Raw genomic sequence first — 22,635 nt, forward strand, 5'->3', positions numbered from 1 at the left:
TCTGGGATAAGCAATGAATGAAGAAAAATCATCTGCCTATAAAACCGCGTGAAACGCAGTTTTTCTTGTCGGCCAAAGAAACTCCCTTATTCCTCTCCTTTAAGTCTCTCTGAGCTCTTTGCGTGACGCGTTCTGTAGAGCGAGCGTTTTGCGCAAGCGCCTTTCTACCATTTTTCTCTGTCTCCCTGTTGCTTGAGCCCCTGCCTGCCTACCGGTATCAGGAGCGCAAAACAAGCAAGTCTAATTCAAGTAAAAACTCCCAGACACACCAATTTAATACCGTTCACCCATGAAGCATGGCGGCTAATTTCGGCAAGATTCTCATCGGTATTTACGTGGAGATAAAACGAAGCGATGGTAAGTGACTCCCATTCTGTGGCCAGTCCTTTTTGTGGGTTTCATATGATTTTTCATTGGGAGTTGTTTGAGTATCTTTGTGTTGCTGTGGTGAACGGCAACCGTTGACGCTGAGAGATGCAGCTGCAGTGGCCCAGGGTGGAGAACACGACTGCATTTCCAGAATATCTTCGTCATGTATAGTTTCTCAGTATAACTGTACACCCCATTCCTCTCATATTGAGTACATTTCAAAACACGATTGGGTGAACAGAGCCAGTGTAGATACATATAACGCCCTTAAGATCTCTTCCAGCGTACAGCTATAGAACGTGATGTCATTGGTTTGGGGCAGGAGATTTGAAATACTGTATTTCAGTTAAAGATAATTAAAATAATAACACAAACTTTTGTATTACGAATGTTTACTATTCCAGATATTATCAGACGTCAACAAGGGTAGCAGTTGCTTGTTCTAGAGAATGCGATGTAAGAATCTTAATTATTAATAAGCCTAGTATTACTGATTTTGGATGGACGATTACTGTAAATGTAACACAGAGCAACAAATGTGCAGGCAAGGGATTGTATCGCCGTTTTAATCAACGTTGTTATACTCAGGATGTCGTATTTATGTTGCTGTACTTAGAGTTAATGCGTGTAGCTATGTTGTGCACAATATTTAACAGAAGAGCCAAAAAGTTTCAGTTAAATTACAACCAGAAAAATATTTAATCAATACAGCCTGTGTTATCGGTAAGTGTTTTTCTTTTGTGTCGAATGCGGTTTTTTTATTTTATTTTTTTAGTCAAAACATTAACTAGTATGCAGCAGAGTGCAGATGCTCAAGAAATGGCACTGAATACAACATGGGTTTTGGAGCTTATGAATAAGGGATCTGCTTGGCGCATGTGCAAGCCAGTTTGCTGTAAAAAAAATAAATAAATAAATAAATGGTTTGAGTAAATCTGGCAGCTCAGCAGTGGTGAAAAATCAAGACAAGTATCCTCTATAGGGCGTTAGACGCGGTACTGTGCATCCTCATCGCATGAAAGCAGCTGCACGTTGGTGTCCATTTATACAGACGATCACGCGTTAAAGGATTTGACATTAACATTTTGACATTGATTTATATTAGATATGATTTAAGCCTATATAGAAAATATAAATCTTGTATACACACAGTCAGCAAGACCTTGAGGGTGTGTCAGTCTGTCTATTTTGACACAAACTGCAATTTAAAGACACTTTTTTTTTTTTTAAAGAGTAGGTTTTTTAGCGGCATCACAATGAATTGAAAACAATGAACAGGAAATGGTACATTGACAGCCTAATTGACCTATGCCGTTTAGATGGTTGTTGAAGTGTGGTTGGGTGCGGGGGTGTTGGTAACAGCTCGATTCCATCCTTTTGTGGAACTAGACACGAGTATTCTTCAACAATAGATTTTAAAACGTTTATTCACAGTCCAAAATTTCAGAAGTATAATTTGACAACCTGGTTGACTTTTTTTGTACATGTCAGCAGTAAGACTAGCTCTTTAATATATGTATAATAAATTCAACCATAATATATATATATATATATATATATATATATATATATATATATATATATATATATATATATATATATATATATATATATATATATATATATATATATATATATATATATATACATATATATACACACACACACACACACACACACACACACACACATTATTGTAAATAAATACATTTGTGGCAAACTGTATGTTTCATACCATTCAGCTACATTTCTTGTCTAAAAGAAGACCATAAGAAAAGTAGTTTACCACTGTTACACCTTGTCCAGTCACAACAAAGGACTACTAGTTAGATTACTAACTGTCCTAACCAACATAACTTAATTCACTGTGGTAGGCTGAGCATGGATTGCTCCCTAGTAGACAGCTTTCTACAAATCAAATTATGCCCGTCTGTTGAAGAGGGCTGTGTTAAGCCAGAGCCAGTCTTACACTCGTGATCAATCAATCAATATTTTATATAGCGCCTTTCATAGTGGAACACCATCACAAAGTGCTTTACAAGATGCAGTAAATACAAGAAAATCCATAATACTTCAAATAGAGAAATGCATAATTCATGATATGCAGTGGAAAGTACATAATACATGAAATAGTACAATAAATATTTTGGAAAGTGCAGAATACGTGATAGTAACAGTATGTGAAAGAGTAGCAGCAGCTAATAACAGATATCAGGCTCAAGGAGCATGGAAAGCAAGAAAGAACAGGTGGGTATTGAGAGTTGATTTAAAGCGAGCTACGGTCGGAGCATCACGCACCAAAGCTGGGAGAGAGTTCCAAAGAGTCAGAGCCATGAAGCTAAATGATGATCCTTGTCACACTGGCTAATCCACTGTTCTTAGATGGTTGCTCTTGGATTTGTACTGTATAACAAACCTCTAGATTTTCTTTGAAAGCTGTACGTCTACTTTGTTTAATAGGTTATATCACTGAGCTCTGGGCCTCCTGAACCGGTGTTTGTTTTTTTTGAGTGACACATTGCAAGGGAGAGTTTATTGAATAACTTTTTATAAAATGTGCCTATAAGTAATTGGATCTGGTGCTTTCTGTGAGCCAGTTATAATAAGTGTGGGTTGTGGGTAATGTACAGATACACTTAAGATCTGCCCTAGTTCTACCTCTTAACCTGTACCAAGTCAATGGTGTAACACTGATTGATTTATTATCATCCTCATTGCTCACCTTAGTTACCCAGCTGAACGTTTTATTTTGAATATGTATTCTTAACTGTGGAAAAAAAACTGTAATTCAGGCCACACACCTGTACCCAGGTGCAACACTGTTACCCTTGACTCCAGTTTAGGCTAGTTAAGAACAGTGCTTACTGTTGTCCAAAATGTTAGGTTAAATAAGAAATTGACAACGTTGACAGCAATATGAATCGGTTTAATGTAGCATATATGCAAATTAATAACTCAAATGGCTTCAAAGAATGTGCACAGGAATGTAGGAGTAAAAGAGAACTTGTTAGATTAGCTTAAATTTGTACCTGCTCGTTTGGTTAATTAGGTTATTGGTGAACTGATAATGTCAACTCAGCTTATTGTCACAATGTTATGCTTGTCCTATTGAAGTGATTTTATTTGACTCCTTGCAACAAGCAATCGACATGTTTTTTATTTCATACGTTTAAAATCAGACTTGATTTTCGGTTTGTTTATCTTTTAAGATTAAAAAGTAATTTTTTTTTGCTTGTTTTAAAAAGGAAAAAACAATTAAACAGAAATACTCAAACCTACCTCTATAATTTTCTCACAGTAACATATAGAGTAGTACTGGCAGTTGTTTGCTCCTGTGGGACATTTTTCTACATTGATTTTCCCTGTATTTTCTACATAAAATGAAAAGAGTTAGAAACCAAAGATTAAAGATAAGTTATACAGTTGTCCATCGCGTATCCGATTGTGGTGGGGCCAGAGTAAGGGGGCATATGTAAAAATTCGGATAAATGAATCCTGTTTTAAATACCATTATACACATCTGTAACAATTACTAGATTAACACAGCTATTGTTTTGAGATTCAGTTTTTATTATGGAGCTCACCTAAATCCCTTGTTTAGAAAGATACAGGGTATTAATGCTTGTGACGGGATAGCCGTCTGTCACATGAGTGGGTGCATGCATTCGCTACTGAGTGACAGGCAGGAGATCAAGTGACACTACCAGCAACGGTAGTGCACAGAGTACATACAACTCGGTGTATGAAAACTTTGGTAGGAGCTACAGATCTTTTTTTTTTTTTTTTTTTTTTTTTTTTTAGTAGTTGCCAATTGATTTTACCTCGTTTTTCTCCCAATTTGAAATGTCTAATTGTATTTTTAGGCTCAGGAGCGGCGAAGATGAACACATGCTGACTTCGAAGTGTGTGCCGTCAGCCGACCGCTTTTTTTCACTCTGCAGACCCGCCATGCAGGTAACCTAGAGCTACAGCTTCGGAGGACAACACAGCTCTGGGCAGCTTATAAGCATGCCCGCATGTACCCGGCCAATCTACAGGGGCCGCTGGTGCGCAGTGAGCCGAGGACACCCTGGCTGACCTAAGGTGGTGGATAAACGGTTAGGGCGGATATGTGACGAATTACTTACCAAAGGTTAAAAATAAGTTATACTTACCTCGGTATGCTGGTATTGATAAGTTGTAATAACTTGAAGATACTTTATTTTTTAAAGATTCATTAGGCACGTTTACATTTGATCCTGCTCAGAAACGGCAGTGTAAATGTTCAGCGATCGGATCAAATGTTCCTCTCGGGGAGATGGTACAGATCAGGGTCAGATGCATCGGTAGCATTTGATCCTATCAGTGTAAACACTCGGCCGGTTCAAGTTTCGGCATGCACTGTGGCAAGGTGATGTCCTTTGTTTTGAAGGTGGGTTCCAGACTGAAACATTCCCTCTAGCGTATCAGAGGAGCAGGTAAGAGAATACATCTCCCGCGTTTCTTTTTTTTTTAAAATAAAATATTGTTAAAGTTAACAGTAAATGGCTTGTTCATTTTTGTGTACAAATTAATTGTGTTTTTCATTTTTATCACAACGACAAAATTTGTGTTGCATCCTTCAGTGGGATGATGTAGAACGTAATAACGTGAAGCTCAGAGTTGCACTCTCAGTGCGCATGCAAAGCACACTTGAAAGTTCATCCTGATGAAATGGCTATGTAAACGCAACTCCACTTATTGTGATCAGATATACCGATGCATTTGATCCCGATCAGAAGTGGCAGTGTAAATGTGCCTATTAATTAAAATCATGCACAGACATCACTGTCATCAGCTGTTTTTGAGTCACTGAGGTAATTAAGATCTAGCCTTTGCTCAAAAAATGTGGTGCAGCAGTTTGTTAGAAAAATTCAAACATATAAAGAAAAGTGCTTTGTTTAGTTGGTGGTAAACCTAAAAACAAAAAATACTAATATGTTATAGGACTGCAACAAATGGTATATTTTAAGAATGAGAAAAAAACAAAACAAAACACAGTGCGTGATTGAACCTGACGAACCTTCGAGGCACTGACTCATTGTGTGACCCAGAGCAAGTCAGTTAACCTCCTGTGAGACGTTCTTGTAAGTGACTCTGCAGCTGATGCATAGTTCACACACCCTTGTCTCGTATCTTGTAAAGCGCTTTGTGATGGTGGTCAACTATTGAAAGGCGCTATATAAAAATAATTATTATTATTATTATTATTATTATTATTATTATTATTATTATTATTAAAACTACCTTTGAATTCCTGGCTAGCGAACAAACCTTCGAACACAGCCCTAATATGTTATTATTTAAGAGCTGAGAAGTTATTTATTTTTGGCATTTGGTTCAAAATCATTAAAAATAATAATTAGACATTAGAGTATTAAGAATAACTTGAAGGGCTTGATTGGGATAAATAAGTTTCATTAAAAAGAGTACCAGTACATATAGGCTATATATTTTGTTTGTGCTTGATGAGCTTTGCTTCAGTACTACAAATAGGTTATACAGGTAACGTCTTTAAACTTTACTGCCAGCATTCACTGCAGTTAGTATTTTTAGACGATACGGAATACAAAGCATTCTTATAAACCAAGGTAACATCTGTTGGTAGAAATAACTGGCAGGACTTGCATCTTTGTTGTGAATAGAATAACTTGTCAGATGTATTGGTGAGTCTTGCATGCCTATAGGGAAAAGCCATCAGTACTGTTTGCAGAGACTGGTAGGCAATACTGTCAAACCCTTTTTATGTTGACTTCAAATAGACTTGGCATTCCAGGGGTGTGCAATTCATATCGCCCGATGCCCGGGACAACAAGATTTGTGTGAGGGACAACAAATTTTACTGTTCTACCTTGCTCGTCGGTCAAGTACTTTTTTATTCTTTTGTCACAAAGTTCTGTTGCTAGAAAAACTCCTGTCGAATTCTATGCGGTCACCCAAGGTCCTGTAAACTCTAAACTATATAAGTCTCACATACAAATGAAAATAAAAAAATTACAAAAACCTTTTTTGTATGTAATAGTTTAGTAATTAATTTATTTTTTAAAAAGCTACTTAATCTCTGGTGGTTGTCAGTAATTTTGTAAAGCTGTAGGTTTACTTAATTATTTTTAATATAACTTTGTGCTGTGAGACCGATGGCGCAACACCCACAAAATTAAATGTCTTCTGTTTATCCAATGACCATATAGGAAACTGTGACAAAGACGGCTGTAGTGGGGGCATCAGACCAGAAGAAACACATGGTACTGTGAGAGGAAATGATAAATGGATGCGCTGCTGCGCGGTTTATTATTATAAAATAAAACAGGACAAAAACAGGACACGGCACTGGCAGCCAAAACAAAGAGACAATCAAAATGGACTAACACTAAACAAAACATGGTGAGCAGATATTTTAACTATTATGTCTTCTTCTTATTACCTCCATCTCCAATCCCGTTCTCCACTCACGAACACACAACCCCGAGTGAGTGAAAACATGCAGCTTTTATGCAGCTGTACCAAGACTCGAATGCTAATCAATCATTCAGTTGGAGTCGCGGTACAACTGCACGCAAATTAATATAAGTGCAATTCCCCATGCTCACATATTATTACATTTTACCTGCACATGAAGTGCTGTGCAATCCTCGTGCATAAATACAAGTATACATTTTAAACACTCGTGTTACACAGACCTGTTTATATCTTGTGTACCAATGACTATACACCAACATTAACACACAACATATAACACAAAATACACACATAAAACCAAAACGTATTAAACAAGCGTCATCACAGGTCTTCTGGGTAATGTAGTTTAGAAACCAGTCCTTTAACCCTTCTGCTCTGGTGAACATTCTACGTGTTTAGGGTTTGACTGACCGTGACCAAGTCCGAAACAGGTACTGTAGGTATAATTCCCCCTCGACAGCGTGGAAATGTTAATAAAACGTGCAGGGTCAGGACGTGAGGATTAATCCAAATCAAAACAGGCTCTGCTTTAGGGACGGGGACACCACTGCTCGCCTGCCTTTCCTTTGTTCCTTAATTGTAGGTCCTATCTGTAATGGGTCCAAAAACAAAACACCAATGGTTAATCCTTTTTTTTTTTTTAATCCTCCACTTCTCTCTCTCCCTTTCTCTCATGTTCATAAATCCAAACACCAGTCCCGATATGTGGATTTGACTTATTAGGAATTCACTACTGTAGCAAACTACTGTAATTCAAACATGTCAATACTGCACAGCAGTAACTAACTTAAATGTAAACTGCCCAATGTAATTGCCCATTTTTTCAGGAAATAACAATCAAAAATGATCACGAGGTGCATGTGTGTTTGTATGCATTTCTGGCTAAACACTTCAAATGTTGTTGTTCACTTTAAATTTTATACCAACGTAGCACAAGTAGTGTTATTGTGTTTGCAGTTTCAGGACTGAATTGTAAGCTGTGCTCTGAAGATTCTGCTAGTCCTTCCACTGGATTTATTTGTAATTTTTTTTTTTAACCAGTGTATTTTGGTATTAAGTCTTGCATGTTTACATGCCAGGCAGGATTTGTGTTTCACTCTGAACGATTGCTTACAACTACAGGCTTTGTAGTTCCACTGTACTTTGTTGTAAGACAAGTGACACCTTTCTTCAAAGATAGTTTCTCTACACGTGCTAATGTCCATAAATAAGAACCTGCCATAAGTCAACAGAAGTAAAAAGCAGCAAGTATTATTTGCTGAACTGTTTTTTATAAATCCATAGCTTTAATTGGTGGTTATTTTTCTAGGAACCTGATTCAAAATGTGATCATACCAAAATGAACACCTTCAGCTGAAACAAAAAAAAATATTCAGTCTGCTTCACACTATAGCAGTTAAGCTTGTAGGACATCATTGTCAAACCTATACAGCACTCAGTTACAATAAACTACGCCTTAGGATCATATTCAGTATCAGAGCCAGGAAATGCTTTTTTGGTTAGTACAGCCTTTATTTGCATGAGTGCAGATTTGAAATGTGCCTGCCAAAGGCCAATAATAGAAAGAACACCTCCAGTAGGTGAGGCTTTTTTGTATTATTTACTGATGCAGGGATGTAGTTAAGATTTCAAATAGCAGGGAATTCTAAGGAGACAGGGAGTGAACCTCTGCCAGGTTTTTCTTTAGGGCTGGGGATCTGGAAAGGTCTTTATGAAACCGGCTTTTATCTGTATCTCTGCTGTATATAGAAACAAAATGTATTGTTCATTACTCCTTTTAATTGTTCAAACCTTTTTGTTTTTCTCACTTGCATTGTACAAGATGTATTAATGTCTGCACTCATTTGTAGGCATCGATTGCCACTTTCATGTTTATACATTGAGTGATACTCTATACACCCTTCCTCCCCTTTGGCTTTTAAGGTTTTTGGACCACTGCCTGAGCTTGTATGAAAGTCTTGGTTGAAATAATATACCACTAGGCAACCTCAATTCATAGCTAGGCCCTTGGGTCATTTAATTGGGTCAGAGAAAAAAATTGTTGGCACAGTACGTTTTAAATAAGGCTGCAATAACTAATTTATAACTTAAATTTTAGCCAAAGAGAGAAATAAAGTACATGTTTGCATGTTTGCTTGACATTATCAGGAGTTCACCAATAATCTAGTCTAAAAAACTAACAAAAACAAAGTGTTTTTTTCGTGTCCGCATACATTTACGATATAAATCCTGGCATTTCAAACATTGTTTTTTTTTAATATCATTATATTGGGTTTATATAACCCAGCATTGTTATGAAAAACTGAATATCTTGCACGCTTTGCCCTGTAGGATATTGTTTTTATTATTGAGAGACAGTTGAATTCTAATTTGATTTTCTATTGTTAACCCTATAAACACAGAAAAGTGATTTTAAGAAAACGCTTTGTCATGTAAACGTACTGATTTGTTTCTTAATGACTGTTACCATGGCGAGGAATGCAGCTTCCCACAACAAAGCCAACTGTGTCTAGACTTCTTCAGTTACCACCGAGCTTATTATTGTCATAATAACTGATATTGTTGGTCATTAGGTTGGCAAGTACAGAACTGAAATGGTACATGCTCTTGCGATTGGCGTCACCTTGTTTACACTTGAATAATCAACTATACTAGCGGTGGGATTTTCGAGAAATATATTGGTTGAATAAGCGAGCACTACAAGTTCAGAGTACTTGAATCCAGCGCCAGCCAATACTCTCCTCTACACAGCAGTGTGCCTAAACCTCCCAAACATCGCCACATGTCCTATTTTTAAATGCCAGTCTAACACACAAGCCGTGAATATAATGTTTGCCGCCTTGTACAGTTAATTGTGTTATGGTCAAGTATTACTAAATAACGTAACATACTCACACACGCGCTACATTAAATTGTTAAAAAGTGATGCGTGGCCTACCTGTTTGAAGTGTGTCTCAGAGGTCGTTTGCTTTGGTACATTAGTTCTAATATACTGTAAAAACAAAACTAAACAAACGGCTGTTCAGTCCAAAGTCATACAGAACAATTTCAAGTGGGGGAAAAAAACCAAACATATGCCTAGTATTGGGAAGATAGGGGAATGCGAAGTCCAGTGACAAGAAATCTGTTGGAACACAATGTCCATTAGGGCTGTCAGTTAAGCCTCAAAATAGCAATCGATTAATTGGGCACACAAAATATAATTGTTTGAATAAATGTAGATGATTATGCCACCCACAAACACTCCATTCCTTTCCCGCTGACATGATTTATTTTAATATCATTGCTGTTAAGTAAAAGCTTGTGCACAACAATTTCATTAGATTGATAATTATGCCTTGGTAGTGTCAGGAGATAAAAAAACAAACACAACATTTGCAGCAAGCCTAAAGCAAATTTAGCATACCACAGGAGTGTTGAAAAATCTTTATTCCAAAGAGATTACAGTAGTCTACTTTGGAGTCTAATCTGTATAACTAGACAAGAGTTTATGAAGTCCATCGTCATTTATTCAGTAACAGCTGCGTATCACGCATTGCATCTTGTTAATACTGTACCACCTAACTATCACTATCTTTGAAACACATAATGTGGAAATCCCTGCCTAAAATAATAATAATAATAATGCTAATAATATTAACAATACAAATAAATTGATTTACTTAGCACAAGCATACCCGCTATAAACTGATCGTTGTTCCAAAATTGCGTTTAACATCACTGAGCATTTTAAAATGCTATTTAATTCTGTTACCACATGGACTGGATACCATACCATGTCTATTACAGCATCACCACAGAGTGTGCCACTGAAGTGCCAGATAGAGTGAGGATAACCAGGGCACTACGTTTAGATTTTTAACTACTGGGCCACTGAGCTAGTGTTTTTACTGGCCAGGATTCAATTTTATCTGTTCCAATATATTTATATATTGTTTTCATGATGGTTTTTATTTCCAGTATGTTGCTAACTGTATGGTAACCAAAGAGAGCAAACAAAGCCTTTCAATATATGTTACTTCAGCCATTTAACATGTATATAGCGCTATAAAAGGTAATCCAAACTTGGGAAACATTGAAATTAGAAAGGCAATTTAACGTTATGATGAATATAAAGACATACTAAATGTTAAGCAAAACAACGCATTTAAGAAAAGGCAGGATACTTGGAGCTAGAAAGGAGTTTTTTTTTTTTTTTTTTTTTTTTTAACTCTGGACTGTAGTTCAATGTAAAACATCTACTGTTGACTTTCTGTGAATGGATGGAGTAGGCAACATTTGCACTGACCATTAAAAGTACAACCAAGTAACCTTGATTTTAATTATTTACAGGTTATTGAATAAACATAAACTTGATTTAGATTCATCTGATGTCAGTACTTGATGGCTAGTTGTAATTAGTAATGTTACTATTGTAATGTTGGAATGTATTTTCTATTTTGGCCAGGATACAATATTTACACTAAGATTATTTTATAAATATTATTTGTTAGAATTAAAACAGATGTAGAATATTTAGGTAGGTATATGATAGGTGTTATTTTATTCTGAATACACTACAGCAAAACTTATTTGGTGGTTTGCACAATATTATGCTACTGTGCTTTAAGTGGAAGAGATACACGCTGTGACTGAAAAAAAGAAAAAACTTATAGGGTTAATAGGGTACACAGGGAAGAAATCTTGTCTTGGACATTGTTTCAACAATTTGTGAACCTGGCTAAACTTTACCGACTTACACTGTTATGCTGTCTGCTTGTGCACACGCATTTGCCTTTTAATCTTGGTTGCGTAAGGGACCAGATTCGGGTAATCGAATACACAAAAAGGTTGCACCCTGTGTATTGAAATAGGAAACTATTCGACATTCCCACCCCTAATCCTAATTATAAACACTACTAAAACAATAGTCATAATACAAAATAATAACAATCCTACGTAGAGCGTTGTCGCTTGAGTAGTCTCTCCCAAGTCAGTGCCAATCTTGCTGAGTGATACCAGCAAGCCCTTTTATTTTGTGTAGTAGTTTATTTTAAAGAAAGTGAATTCGGGATTTTAGGATTCCTGTCTGGGATTTCGAGATAGACTGTCAATCCTATTTGTGCTATGTTTTTAGTGTGTTTTTGGTATTCCAGGCCTGTCATTTCATAAAAAGCAGCCGTCATTCCATGTCGTTCCACCTTTATTTTGTGTATTAGTTTATTGTGAAGAAAGTATATTCAGGATTTTAGGATTCCTGTCTGGGATTTGGATATATACCGGCCATCTGTTTTCCCCATTGTTGTCAATGGGCATTCCACTCCCCATTGTAGTCAATGGGCGTTCCGTTTTGTCATTCGTTTTTTCTGCCCCGTTTTTTCTACCTTAAGTCATGCCATTCACCAGCCTTGGCCATGATGCTGTCCTGTCACAGTTGGGTAACAGCATTTGCAGGGATACTGATTTTCCATTCTGGCGATTAGCAAATTATGTTTTTCAAAAGTAACCAATTCTGTTTTTTTTTCCCCACTTTCTATCAATTTATTAATAATTTAAATGTGGCAGTTGAACATCATTATGATGTTGATAATTAAAGTAGGCCTTTTGTAAATGTATTTTTTATTAAAGCCAAGATTTTCAATCAGACTCTTACTGCTGTAATAATAAGGAAAGCACCTGAAGACCCTTAAATGTCATAATGTTTATAACCATCACTTAGCTCATTGCTGCTCATTAAAATAAGCAGTACAACTTAATTATATTATAACAGTTCAGAAAACAAATGTCCAGCACTGTTACGAGAATCATATTTGCAGTCATCCATTGACAGTGTATTTCAGTCTACAAATGAAGGTGTTCTGAAAATACCTTTTTAGCTTATTGCTGACATTACAATAAATGTACAGTTGGCGCCTCCTAATTGGGATACTGATAATCGATTGGTGCTTAAATGTGATACAACTCTGGGAGACGGTGTCGTAGGAAATAAATTGACGGGGAAATAAGTTGATCGGGCAAGTGCAGTAAAGCAAAAGTAAGGCAGGACAATAGTTTGATTAAAGGGGAGGTTCACTGCATGGCTTTTTATTTTTATCTGACCGTTTTATTTGCAAGACTGTATGCTGTTGGTGTGTGTTTGTGCCACTGTCTTTTCGTATGAACTTTAAAGTGTGTGATTGGCGACTTTTTATATGGTAAATTGTTTTAAACCCCAAGTCTTTTTATGTTTCTGTAAAATCACTGTCAATCAGATGCAGTTTATTTGTGATATATATATATATATATATATATATATATATATATATATATATATATATATATATATTAAATGATTTTACACGTCAAAATGTGGCCAATCTTTAATCACAATTAAAATGTTTCAGTAATACAATCTAATGAGATGCTGCATCCATAATATTAGTATGACAAAGGCGTATTTTTACATTTTAATATTAGTATAGATGTAACTTTACTACAGTTTAGACATGGCAAAACGTAGGCCTACCAAAAAAGTAAATAGTATATACAGTACATTGTTTTGTCCATGTCTTAAGCGTTAGCATTTATTGTTACAAAAACAATCGTTTATTTAAAAAAGGTTCTAGGTTTAGGGTTGTGGTTTTTAAATTGGGATAGAGTGAAGAAAATTAACCACAAATAGCCAGACGAACGTGTGTTTTTTTTTTTTTTTTTTTTTTTTTAAGAAAGGAACTGTCGTGGATTCAGTTTGGGAATTAACCCCCCCCCCGCCCCCCGTCCCCCCAAAAGAAAAAAAAACCTCATGTTTGCACACAATACAGTAACATAAATGCCGTATTCTTTGTAAACGTGACAACTGTATTACTTGCAGTTATATATAGTATTACTAAGGGATATGATTTGTGAGGAAGAGAGATCACACATTACGTGTGTATATCTACATGATTTTAAATCGTGATAAATCACTTTATTTCAATATCCTGTCTCTCTCTCTCTCGTTGTGTGTCTTACATGGTTGTGCACTACAGGAATTTATTATTTTTAAAATCACGCTGATCTACAGTAGCCTACACGGTATGATCTCTCTTTCTTACAATAGCTGCCTTGGTTGATACTGATCTACAGGTATTTACCACGGTTTAGCAAAGACGTTAACTCTTTAGTTTTGAACTAATTAATGTATTGTTTCTTCCCAAACTTGTAATTGAATAACCTGTCTCCTATTCGTCTTCTGTCCTAATTATACAAAGTACTGTATGTAAAAATAAATAAAACAACAACAAGCATAATAATAATAATAATAATAATAATAATAATAATAATAATAATAATAATAATACTATATAAGCAACATTTTTCTTCATTGATTGTGTACCGTGGCCTAGTTAGTAATCGCAGCATGGAGCTCAATTTTTTCCATGACAAACTCATACTTTAACTTTTGGAAAATAGCTCGCATACCTGTCCATACAGTAGTGCTTCCCAAAACAAGAACACATCCAGAAATGCAAAATAACGTTTAATATGTAATACATTTTGCTAGTTAACGTTTGGAGCACAAACAGAAATACACATTAATATCACAGGCTACTTACAAATTTAATTTTAAATGAATGCATTTGTTGCTAATATATATTACAGCGAAATTCACATTCCCTTATCTAGCATCATACTGTCGAAGACATCTGATCTACTCATTTATATAAGTTATACTTACACAATTAATTAAAAATTATTTGTTTGTTTAATATATCCTATCAATCTATTTCCTGGGCTCGAGCCACTTAGTTCCCAGCCTAAACTCGTAGGCATTAGAAACAATGGAACCTCCCCTTTTAAATTCTAGAGCTTGATCAATTTATTTCCCTATCAACTTATTTCCGAGGACAACAGTTCTTCCCAGTGCTATTTGTCGTTTCAATTGGGACGTAATTTCGTTTAATTTGGATATAGTATTTTCAAGTGTTGAATGGAGATCGCTTTTCAGAGCAAGACAGGTCTCGTAGCACAGTGCAGTGTGTACGTGATTAAGCTGTGACTTGAGTAAACGAAGTTGAACTCTTGACAAAGGAGGAGTCACCTGTGGTTTCTCAGGCTGCTGTTGCAAAAAACGTTGGCGTGTCAACGTCGCAGTTGCGATTTAATTTTGTTTAGAAATAAAACAAACTGACTCGTATTTTAAATTATGTATTTAATTTTTAATCATAATGTGATGTGATTTCATTAATTTTCTTTTCATTAAGAATAAAAAAAAATGTGATTAAGGTTGTCTCAATTGCCTGTCTTTTAATTGGGACAGCCGCCTGTAGTGTTTTTCCTTTAGTAACAGTCAAGCAATGTCATGTGAGAGTAATCCTGTTTACAGTACTCCACAAATGAAGTTTAGTGTTTTACTGGTGTTATAATAATAACCAGGATAAAATATGAAACACTTTGATTTTAAAAAAAAAAAAAAAAAGGCATGTTGACTGACTCATTGCTACACAGGTTCTCTGCTGTGAATCACCTGATTGTAATTTAAATAGCGCTTCTTTTAATGTAAACGTATAATTAACCCTCCCAATTGTTTCTTTGCTAATTCTGCCTTGTTATTGGCTAAATTTAAGATTAGGTGTGTACTGTAGTGACTACATCTTTTACACAGTAAAGCGATCCATTTCCTTTCAGGAATGTATAGCTAGAAAAAATAGCTGAGCTTGTTTCTTCATCATTAGATATATTATCATTTAATAAAATGCAGGTAGAGTGGAAAGAAATCAACTAAACAATAATTAAATACGCAATTCATTTAGCTTACTTACTTCGGGAAAGCCCCACCTTGAGTACCACAGGTATAAGTTTTTCAGCATTGAAGAACGCAGTGCTTTGCATTTGTTGCCTGATTTTTTTTTATTTATTTATTTATTTATTTTTTGCTTTTCTTTGTTCTGTACTTGTTTACGACTTGCAATGTGATCTTAATGGTGTTGACTCGTTCATGATCAATCGAATGACAGCAACATTTGCAGAATAGTATCCTACCATCCTCCTATAGATCAGAAAATGTGTAGCTCTGTCTTTTGCTGAAACATTGCATTTCTTTTTTTCGTTGGTGCAGCCGCCACGTTGAGTTTCAGCACATGTGAGTGAAGTCACATAATGAATTAACTCGGCTGGGTGTAGTGCAAAGAAAACCCACAGAAAACTGGAGTTGTGAAGTGAAAGACAACATTGCAAAGTCCCATTCCCAAAATGCCTAATTCCACGATCGTGGAAAATCAGTAGCCCTAAATTTGGAGCATGTTACTGTAGTATAAAAATTAATAAATAAAAAAGTACATTTGTTTGTCAATAGCAAAAGCTATTGCTAAGCAACACAATTTGGTAAGTTGCTCAAGCTGCCAGAGGGTAAACGGTGCAAGTTACTCCAACCTTGCATTTATAAATTAAAACCTACTAAGTTCAGGTATTGTTTTAAGTACTGTTTCAGGGCAGAGGCCCTGCACACTGGGGACTGTATTTTTTAAGGTCATTGTTTAACTGTTTCATTGCTTATTGAGCCAGGATCAGAATGATTTCTAATGATTGTTGCTGAATACTTTGTACTCGGCTCATTTGATTTACTTACATTTTCAATTTTATTGAATGAGCAGTGTAGTAGTTTAAATTTCATAACTTGTTTCTCTTCTAGGTCGAATACATCAGGCTATGGTTACGTCTTTGAATGAAGACAATGACAGTGTTACTGTTGAGTGGATTGAGAATGGAGATACCAAAGGCAAAGAGGTAAAATCAGAATCTGGTATTTGTTTATTGAATACTTCAAAATGGACAGAATGATTACTTTGGATAGAGCAACTTCGCTTAGTCAAACTTCATTAACCTTTGAAATATGGAAAGCCTTAGTAACAAGATGTGCCTGTTTAAATTCAAATAGCATATTTATATTTTCTTGATCCTAGTAATATGCTGTCATATTCACATTATTTTTGGCACCCCAAACTTGACCCCTTTGAAGTGTCCTCAAAACAAAATGGGATGCTGCATTGAATATTCCATTGTTTAACCACAGTGAATAAGTATGGATACACCTAAAAGAACTTAGCGTGTGGTAGAACATTTCAAATTGTGACAAACATTGTATAAGTAAAGGAAGAATTATTGTGATGACATTCATAAGACTGACAGTAAACAGACTTCATTTCAACTGATCCCCACCAGTTGGATAAAGTCTTCAAATATGGACCAGTTGTAGCGTTATTTCACACAATTGAGTTAGATTATCTCAAGAGAAATTTCAGGCTTCCATTACATACAGTGCCTATAGAAAGTTTACACCCCCTTGAACTTTTTTTTCACATTTTGTTGTGTCAGTGTATAAGAGTTTCATGTATTTAAATGAGGATTTTTTCCACTTATTTACACACCATAGTCCACACTGTTAAGGAGAAAAAATGTTTTTATTGAGAAAAAAAAATTATATATTAAATGCAAAACTGAAAGATCATAATTGGATAAGTCTCCACCCCCCTGAGTTAATACTTGGTGGAACCACCTTTGGCAGCAATTACAGCTGTGAGTCTGTTGGGATAGGTCTCTACCAACTTTGCACACCTAGATTTGGCAATGTTTGACCATTCGTCTTTACAAAACTGCACCCTTCTTGCCACCCTACTATACAGGCCAGATTTGTGGAGTGCTTGGGATATTGTTGTCACATGCACACTTTGACCAGTCTTGGCCAACCTGTAGCTCTTGCAAAGTTGCCACTGGTCTCTTGGTAGCCTCTCTGATCAGTCTCCTCCTTGCTCGGTCATCCAGTTTGGAGGGACGGCCTGATCTAGGCAGGATCTTAGTGGTGCCATACATCTTCCACTTCTTAATAATCGTTTTGACTGTGCTCCAAGGGATATTCAGTGCCTTTGATATTTTTTTATACCCATCCCCTGATCTGTGCCTTTCAACAACTTTGTCCCGGAGTTCTTTTGAAAGCGCCTTGGTGGTCATGGTTGAATCTTTGCTTTGAAATGCACTACCCAGCAGAGGCAACCTACAGGGAAGTGCTGAATTTATCCTGAAATCATGTGAATCACTATAATTTAACACAGGTGAAGGCCACTTAACATGGTATGTGATTTTGAAGGCGATTGGTTATACCTGAGCTAATTTAGGATTGCTATTACAAGGGGGGTGGACACTTATCCAACCAAGCTATTTCAGTATTTATTTTGAATTAATTTTCTACAGATTTCTAGAATATTTTTTTCACTTGGAAGCTGTGGGTAGGATGTGTAGATAACCCCCCTCCCCACACACACACAATTTTAATGCATTTTAATTCTAGGCTATAAGGCAACAAAAGATAAAAAAGGGGGTTTAGACTTTCTGTAGGCACTGTAGGTAACTTGCTTCTAAAAAAACACATATTAAAGGTTTTCCAGAGCAGAGTGATCCAGGAATAAGTCACAGGAACAAGTTATATTATTAACGCCAGCTTCTAGTAATTCTTAATGTGAGTTCATTAAATTTAGCTAAATTGTACAGTTAATTCCAATTTACATGCTGTTGTAGGAATTTACCACAATGCCTGTAAGTTGATTCTATTCTATTGTATAATTGTTGTAATAGCTCTTGTAGGATTATGGGGTTATTAAGAATCATGAATGGTACAAAAAAAAAATGTTAAAATACATGGCTAATGTTTCCATTTTATAACAGATTGACTTGGAAAGTGTATTTGCACTAAATCCAGACCTCGCACCTGATGAAGAAATTGCGATAAGCCCTGAAAGTCCACCACCGCCAACGCCAACTTCTGCCAAAGTTAACAAGATAGCAAAGGTTTGTATCCTGATACGGAGTGTGAAAATGTCCCATTGCTGGTGGTATTGGAACATTTGAGCTAGAATCCGTTTTTATTTAGAATTTTGCTTATTTTTCAGAACTAAAAAAAAATTATTTATTTTTTAAATATTTTTTTACAGATTAAGTGCTTCAACAACAAAATAAAATATAAATGCTTGTGATTTTGTGTATTGCAAATGTCATGATGAACATATTATGGTAAAATTGGAACCTTGGTTGGGTCAAATAGACCTGAAACAGATTAAGTTTAAAGTTACCTAAAATTCCAATGTTTCCATAAGCCGTTATTTTAAGACAGTATTACTAAGTATTTATACATTTTCAACCTTTGTAGAACCGACGCACAGTAAATCCCATTAAAAATGAAACACCTTCCAGAGACAACAGAGGTAAGATTTATCTTTACTGTTAGATTTCAAAACACTTTTTTTGAAAGTAAATGATAAAGTAATAATTGTCATTCTGTCACAGCTACTTCAACTGCTAATATAAGGCAAAAATCTAATAGCACCCGTCACTTAAGATTGCTGATGTGTTGTGGTTATGTGACTTTTTGGTTTAAAGCTTCATACTGGATGCACAGATGTATTTCTATAATTCTCTAGGTTAACTGGGTCTTCCCAGAAAAAATTACAAGTTTGGAGTAATCAAAAAAAAAAATAGACCATCAAACCATCAAACAGCGAGCTTATTCAAATTCAAGTAAAATGCCTTTTAAATAAGTGATCTTAACATGAGGCTCTTCAAATAAATCTTGCCAATTAGACTGAAATGATTACCTGCCGATGGACAGGTTAGTACATAACTAATGCAGAGTAAACTGTAAGGGAAAGGCTCTACTGTCTGTGGTTTTAGAAAAGCGTTAATGGGTTTTTTGGTGACCGGGCTTTTGCAGTACAGCCATCATAATGTGAAAGTGGTAAATGAGAATTTCGGATTTAAATTAAAGACACTTTGGTAAACTATCGTGCCTAGTTATGTATGTATTTGTTTGATTTCTTTGCATTAACAACACATTTTGTTTTGCAGTTGGGTCTGCCAGAGCAAGGCCCAGTCAACTTCCTGAGCAAGCCCCAGCAGCCCCAGTGCAGCCTCTTACACAGCAGCAGCAGCTACAGCAGCAGCAGAATGGTAGTGTTACAGATATATCGCCAGCTCGGCAAGCGAAAAACAAACTTGGTCTTCCTTGTCTGTGGAATTTTGTTAGTTTTAATTTACAGACCACTAAACTTCATGGGGGTGGTGGTTTCTGTATGCTCTTTGTCATTCACATTGCAAGAGTTCAAGTTTTAATGAAAGTAAAATGGCAAGTTGCAAATGTTTAAAAAAAAAAAAAAAAATACAAATAGTAAGTTGCCTGGTTTACTTTTCCTAGCTCGTAGAAAATCAAACTGCGTAAAGGAAGTTGAAAAACTACAAGAAAAAAGAGAGCGGCGAAGGTTACAACAGCAAGAGCTGAGAGAGAAGAGAGCACAGGTATGTATTTTCATGAAAGCATTACGCATGGGAGACAGTCTAGCTACTGGAGTTTTGTTTTGAGTGAGTGAATGACATGATTTCAGTTGCAGGATGGGTGTACATGCAAGTTTTCATTTTAGGCATAAGGGAAAGGTCAGATGCTAATGCTAGATTTCTAATGAATGACTTGTACCATACAAGTAGAGGTTAAGAAGCAATCACAAGATTTTCTGTTGAACTGCCATTGTCTCTTAAGGTGCTGTAAAACACACAAGGTGTTTCTGAGCATTAGTTATATTACTTTAATGAGACACTGTTTTACATTTATTCTGGGTAAGCACTTATAGACCTTGATTATTTGTTCAATCCTTAATCTCCCTGTTGATGTTTTATCAGATAATTGATGGCTATATGCAAATAATCTAGTGGTTGATGTCGAAACCTGTTGTACTAGAAGTATAGAGCATTAATTTTCATGTCCATTGTGAGTAACACCTACTAATCATTAGGCTTTGTAAAAGCGAAGGTCGTTACCTTGGTATTGACGTTTAACTACATACAAGTATCTTGTCTGAATCTATTTACAGTTAAACATTTGATACCTCTCTGGTATGAGATTCTGTCCAGTGCTTATTCTCTTTCACACAAAGCCGTGGCGCTGGAACTGCATCACTAACTGTCCTGCACATTAATCTGCTTGCTCTCTTCATCTTCAGCTCTTCTGTTGTAATGCTTGATAATAGCTTGTGATTTTCAGTGTTTTGATAATGAGTCAAGTCAAGTCTGCTTCTTGCATTAGGTCTCAAATGGTACACATTTTCCCAAAGAGCTACACGTGTGCTAAGGAAACTTTGATGTAAAGAACATTAATTCTTACCCCTTGTATTTAGTAAAAAAAAAATAGGCGCATAAACAAGTTTGGTATTCTGTAATGCAAACTATAACGTGTTGTGATGTACAAGATTAAATGTGTTCTGCTTATCATTTCAACTGCATATGACTTGAACACATTGCCAGCCTGGAATCATACCCGCTTTCAAGGATAAATTTTAATAGAAACTGGGCAACCTTCCATGCTGGAAGGTTGTAGTTCAATTTGCTTCTAAATTTCACTAATCATCTTCAATCTTGACTTTTTTTCTGCTTGGTTCATCTTTAACAACGCCTGCCATTCTAGTTATTCATAAAGTTTGAGCTCCCCAAAAGTGCACGACAATCATGCTTTGCCAATGTCACCTCTTCCTTTTACTGTATTTATTTCTACTGTACTATCTGTCATTTCTTTACTTGTATTCAGCAAAGAGGGGTGGGACCAAAGTGGCCAGAGGCAAAAGGAACAATCGCAACGAAAGAGAAAAGGGGAAAAAAGGTGATTTTAAACTAGCTATTAAAGTGACAAGCCAAAATTAGGAAGATGCAATTTGATAAAGGATGTAGAAATAAAGAGGAGCAATGGATAATATAGATGAGGCAGGAGGAATAAAAAGTCAAGCATAGAACTGTTTTAATGGTATTTTTATTATACCCAATTCTGTGAAATGTTAAACTTCCACACTCCAAAAAATAATTAAAATAGATGAATATTTGTCTTAAACCGTTTGAAATGCAAGCTTCATATTTTCAGTTTGATGTGCACACTTCATATATTTTCGTTTCCTTGTGATTAGGGCCCTTCCAAATTCATAGTCCAGTTTTGTAAATTCCATGGTCAGAACATTTAAAAAAAAAATTTAATTTTGTGGTTTCAACTATTTAAATCTTAAATTTCACAGTGGCGTAATAAAACATGAAAATGTATTTAAAGACAGCAAAATATAATCATTTAAAGCCCTGAAGTTAACAAGAGCAGGTGACTAACCTAACAAAGTTACTTACTTAAGTCAGTGATTGAATGTGAGCATGGAGCATGCTGCAGCTGTTTCTTTATTCATTCCTTGTCTCAAGTTTGCGGTGTCTTTGTTTTTGATGGCTCTAGTCTGAGTCTAAATGGCACTGGATTGTTGCTTGATGTATCTGATCCAACTAAACATTGCAGGTGGTACAAAATAGTTTGTCACCATCACCATGTAGAATTTGGCATCCAAATTATTTTACACTATCTGCTGCAGTAATTATTGTAGAATATTTTGATTTATTTTGTACACTCATTTTAGACATTTTTCACTCGCCCAACGGTACTAGTTGATCCCTAGGATATACCTGCCCCGGATGCCCGTACCTACCAATCAATAAATAGAACCTGAGTGGTTATTGGCTGCTGTCACGTGTCAATCAATAAATCCTGTCCAGTTCATGATGAGCTTTCCTTTTTAAATTGAAACAAGCTAATAATCACGTCAGGAACCTGTAAGGGTTTGCATAACTTTAGGGTTGTAACTTAGGGTACTTATTATTAGTAACTTATTAGTACTTCGATAGTACTAATTTGCATAATTTACTGGTGACATCATGTCACCGAAGTAGTCTTTGTTTACACAAAACACAGGTTTGAAATGATGAAAATCCGGTTTATTACAAAATTTTAACAAA

The 22,635-nt window shown here is 35.8% G+C and overlaps 1 protein-coding gene across 5 annotated transcripts in view; it reads left to right on the forward strand.

Moving 5' to 3' along the window:
• The first annotated feature begins 157 nt into the window (after positions 1-157).
• The window catches only part of LOC121316878 (kinesin-like protein KIF2A), a 42,741-nt gene continuing 20,263 nt past the window's right edge, over positions 158-22,635 (forward strand). For 2 of the 5 annotated variants that reach the window (XM_041252163.1, XM_041252192.1), the window contains exons 1-7: positions 158-357; positions 16,475-16,569; positions 18,502-18,624; positions 18,983-19,037; positions 19,678-19,779; positions 20,024-20,124; positions 21,404-21,475. In XM_041252163.1, the coding sequence (XP_041108097.1) occupies positions 297-357; positions 16,475-16,569; positions 18,502-18,624; positions 18,983-19,037; positions 19,678-19,779; positions 20,024-20,124; positions 21,404-21,475 (609 nt within the window). In that variant the 5' untranslated portion in view covers positions 158-296. Of the gene's footprint in view, positions 358-4,295; positions 4,324-16,474; positions 16,570-18,501; positions 18,625-18,982; positions 19,038-19,677; positions 19,780-20,023; positions 20,125-21,403; positions 21,476-22,635 lie in introns of those variants that run through there. The other 3 variants (XM_041252172.1, XM_041252201.1, XM_041252181.1) reach the window with 2 other exon arrangements.

The sequence above is a fragment of the Polyodon spathula genome, chromosome 1 (assembly GCF_017654505.1).
Source record: "Polyodon spathula isolate WHYD16114869_AA chromosome 1, ASM1765450v1, whole genome shotgun sequence".
Taxonomy (NCBI): domain Eukaryota; kingdom Metazoa; phylum Chordata; class Actinopteri; order Acipenseriformes; family Polyodontidae; genus Polyodon; species Polyodon spathula.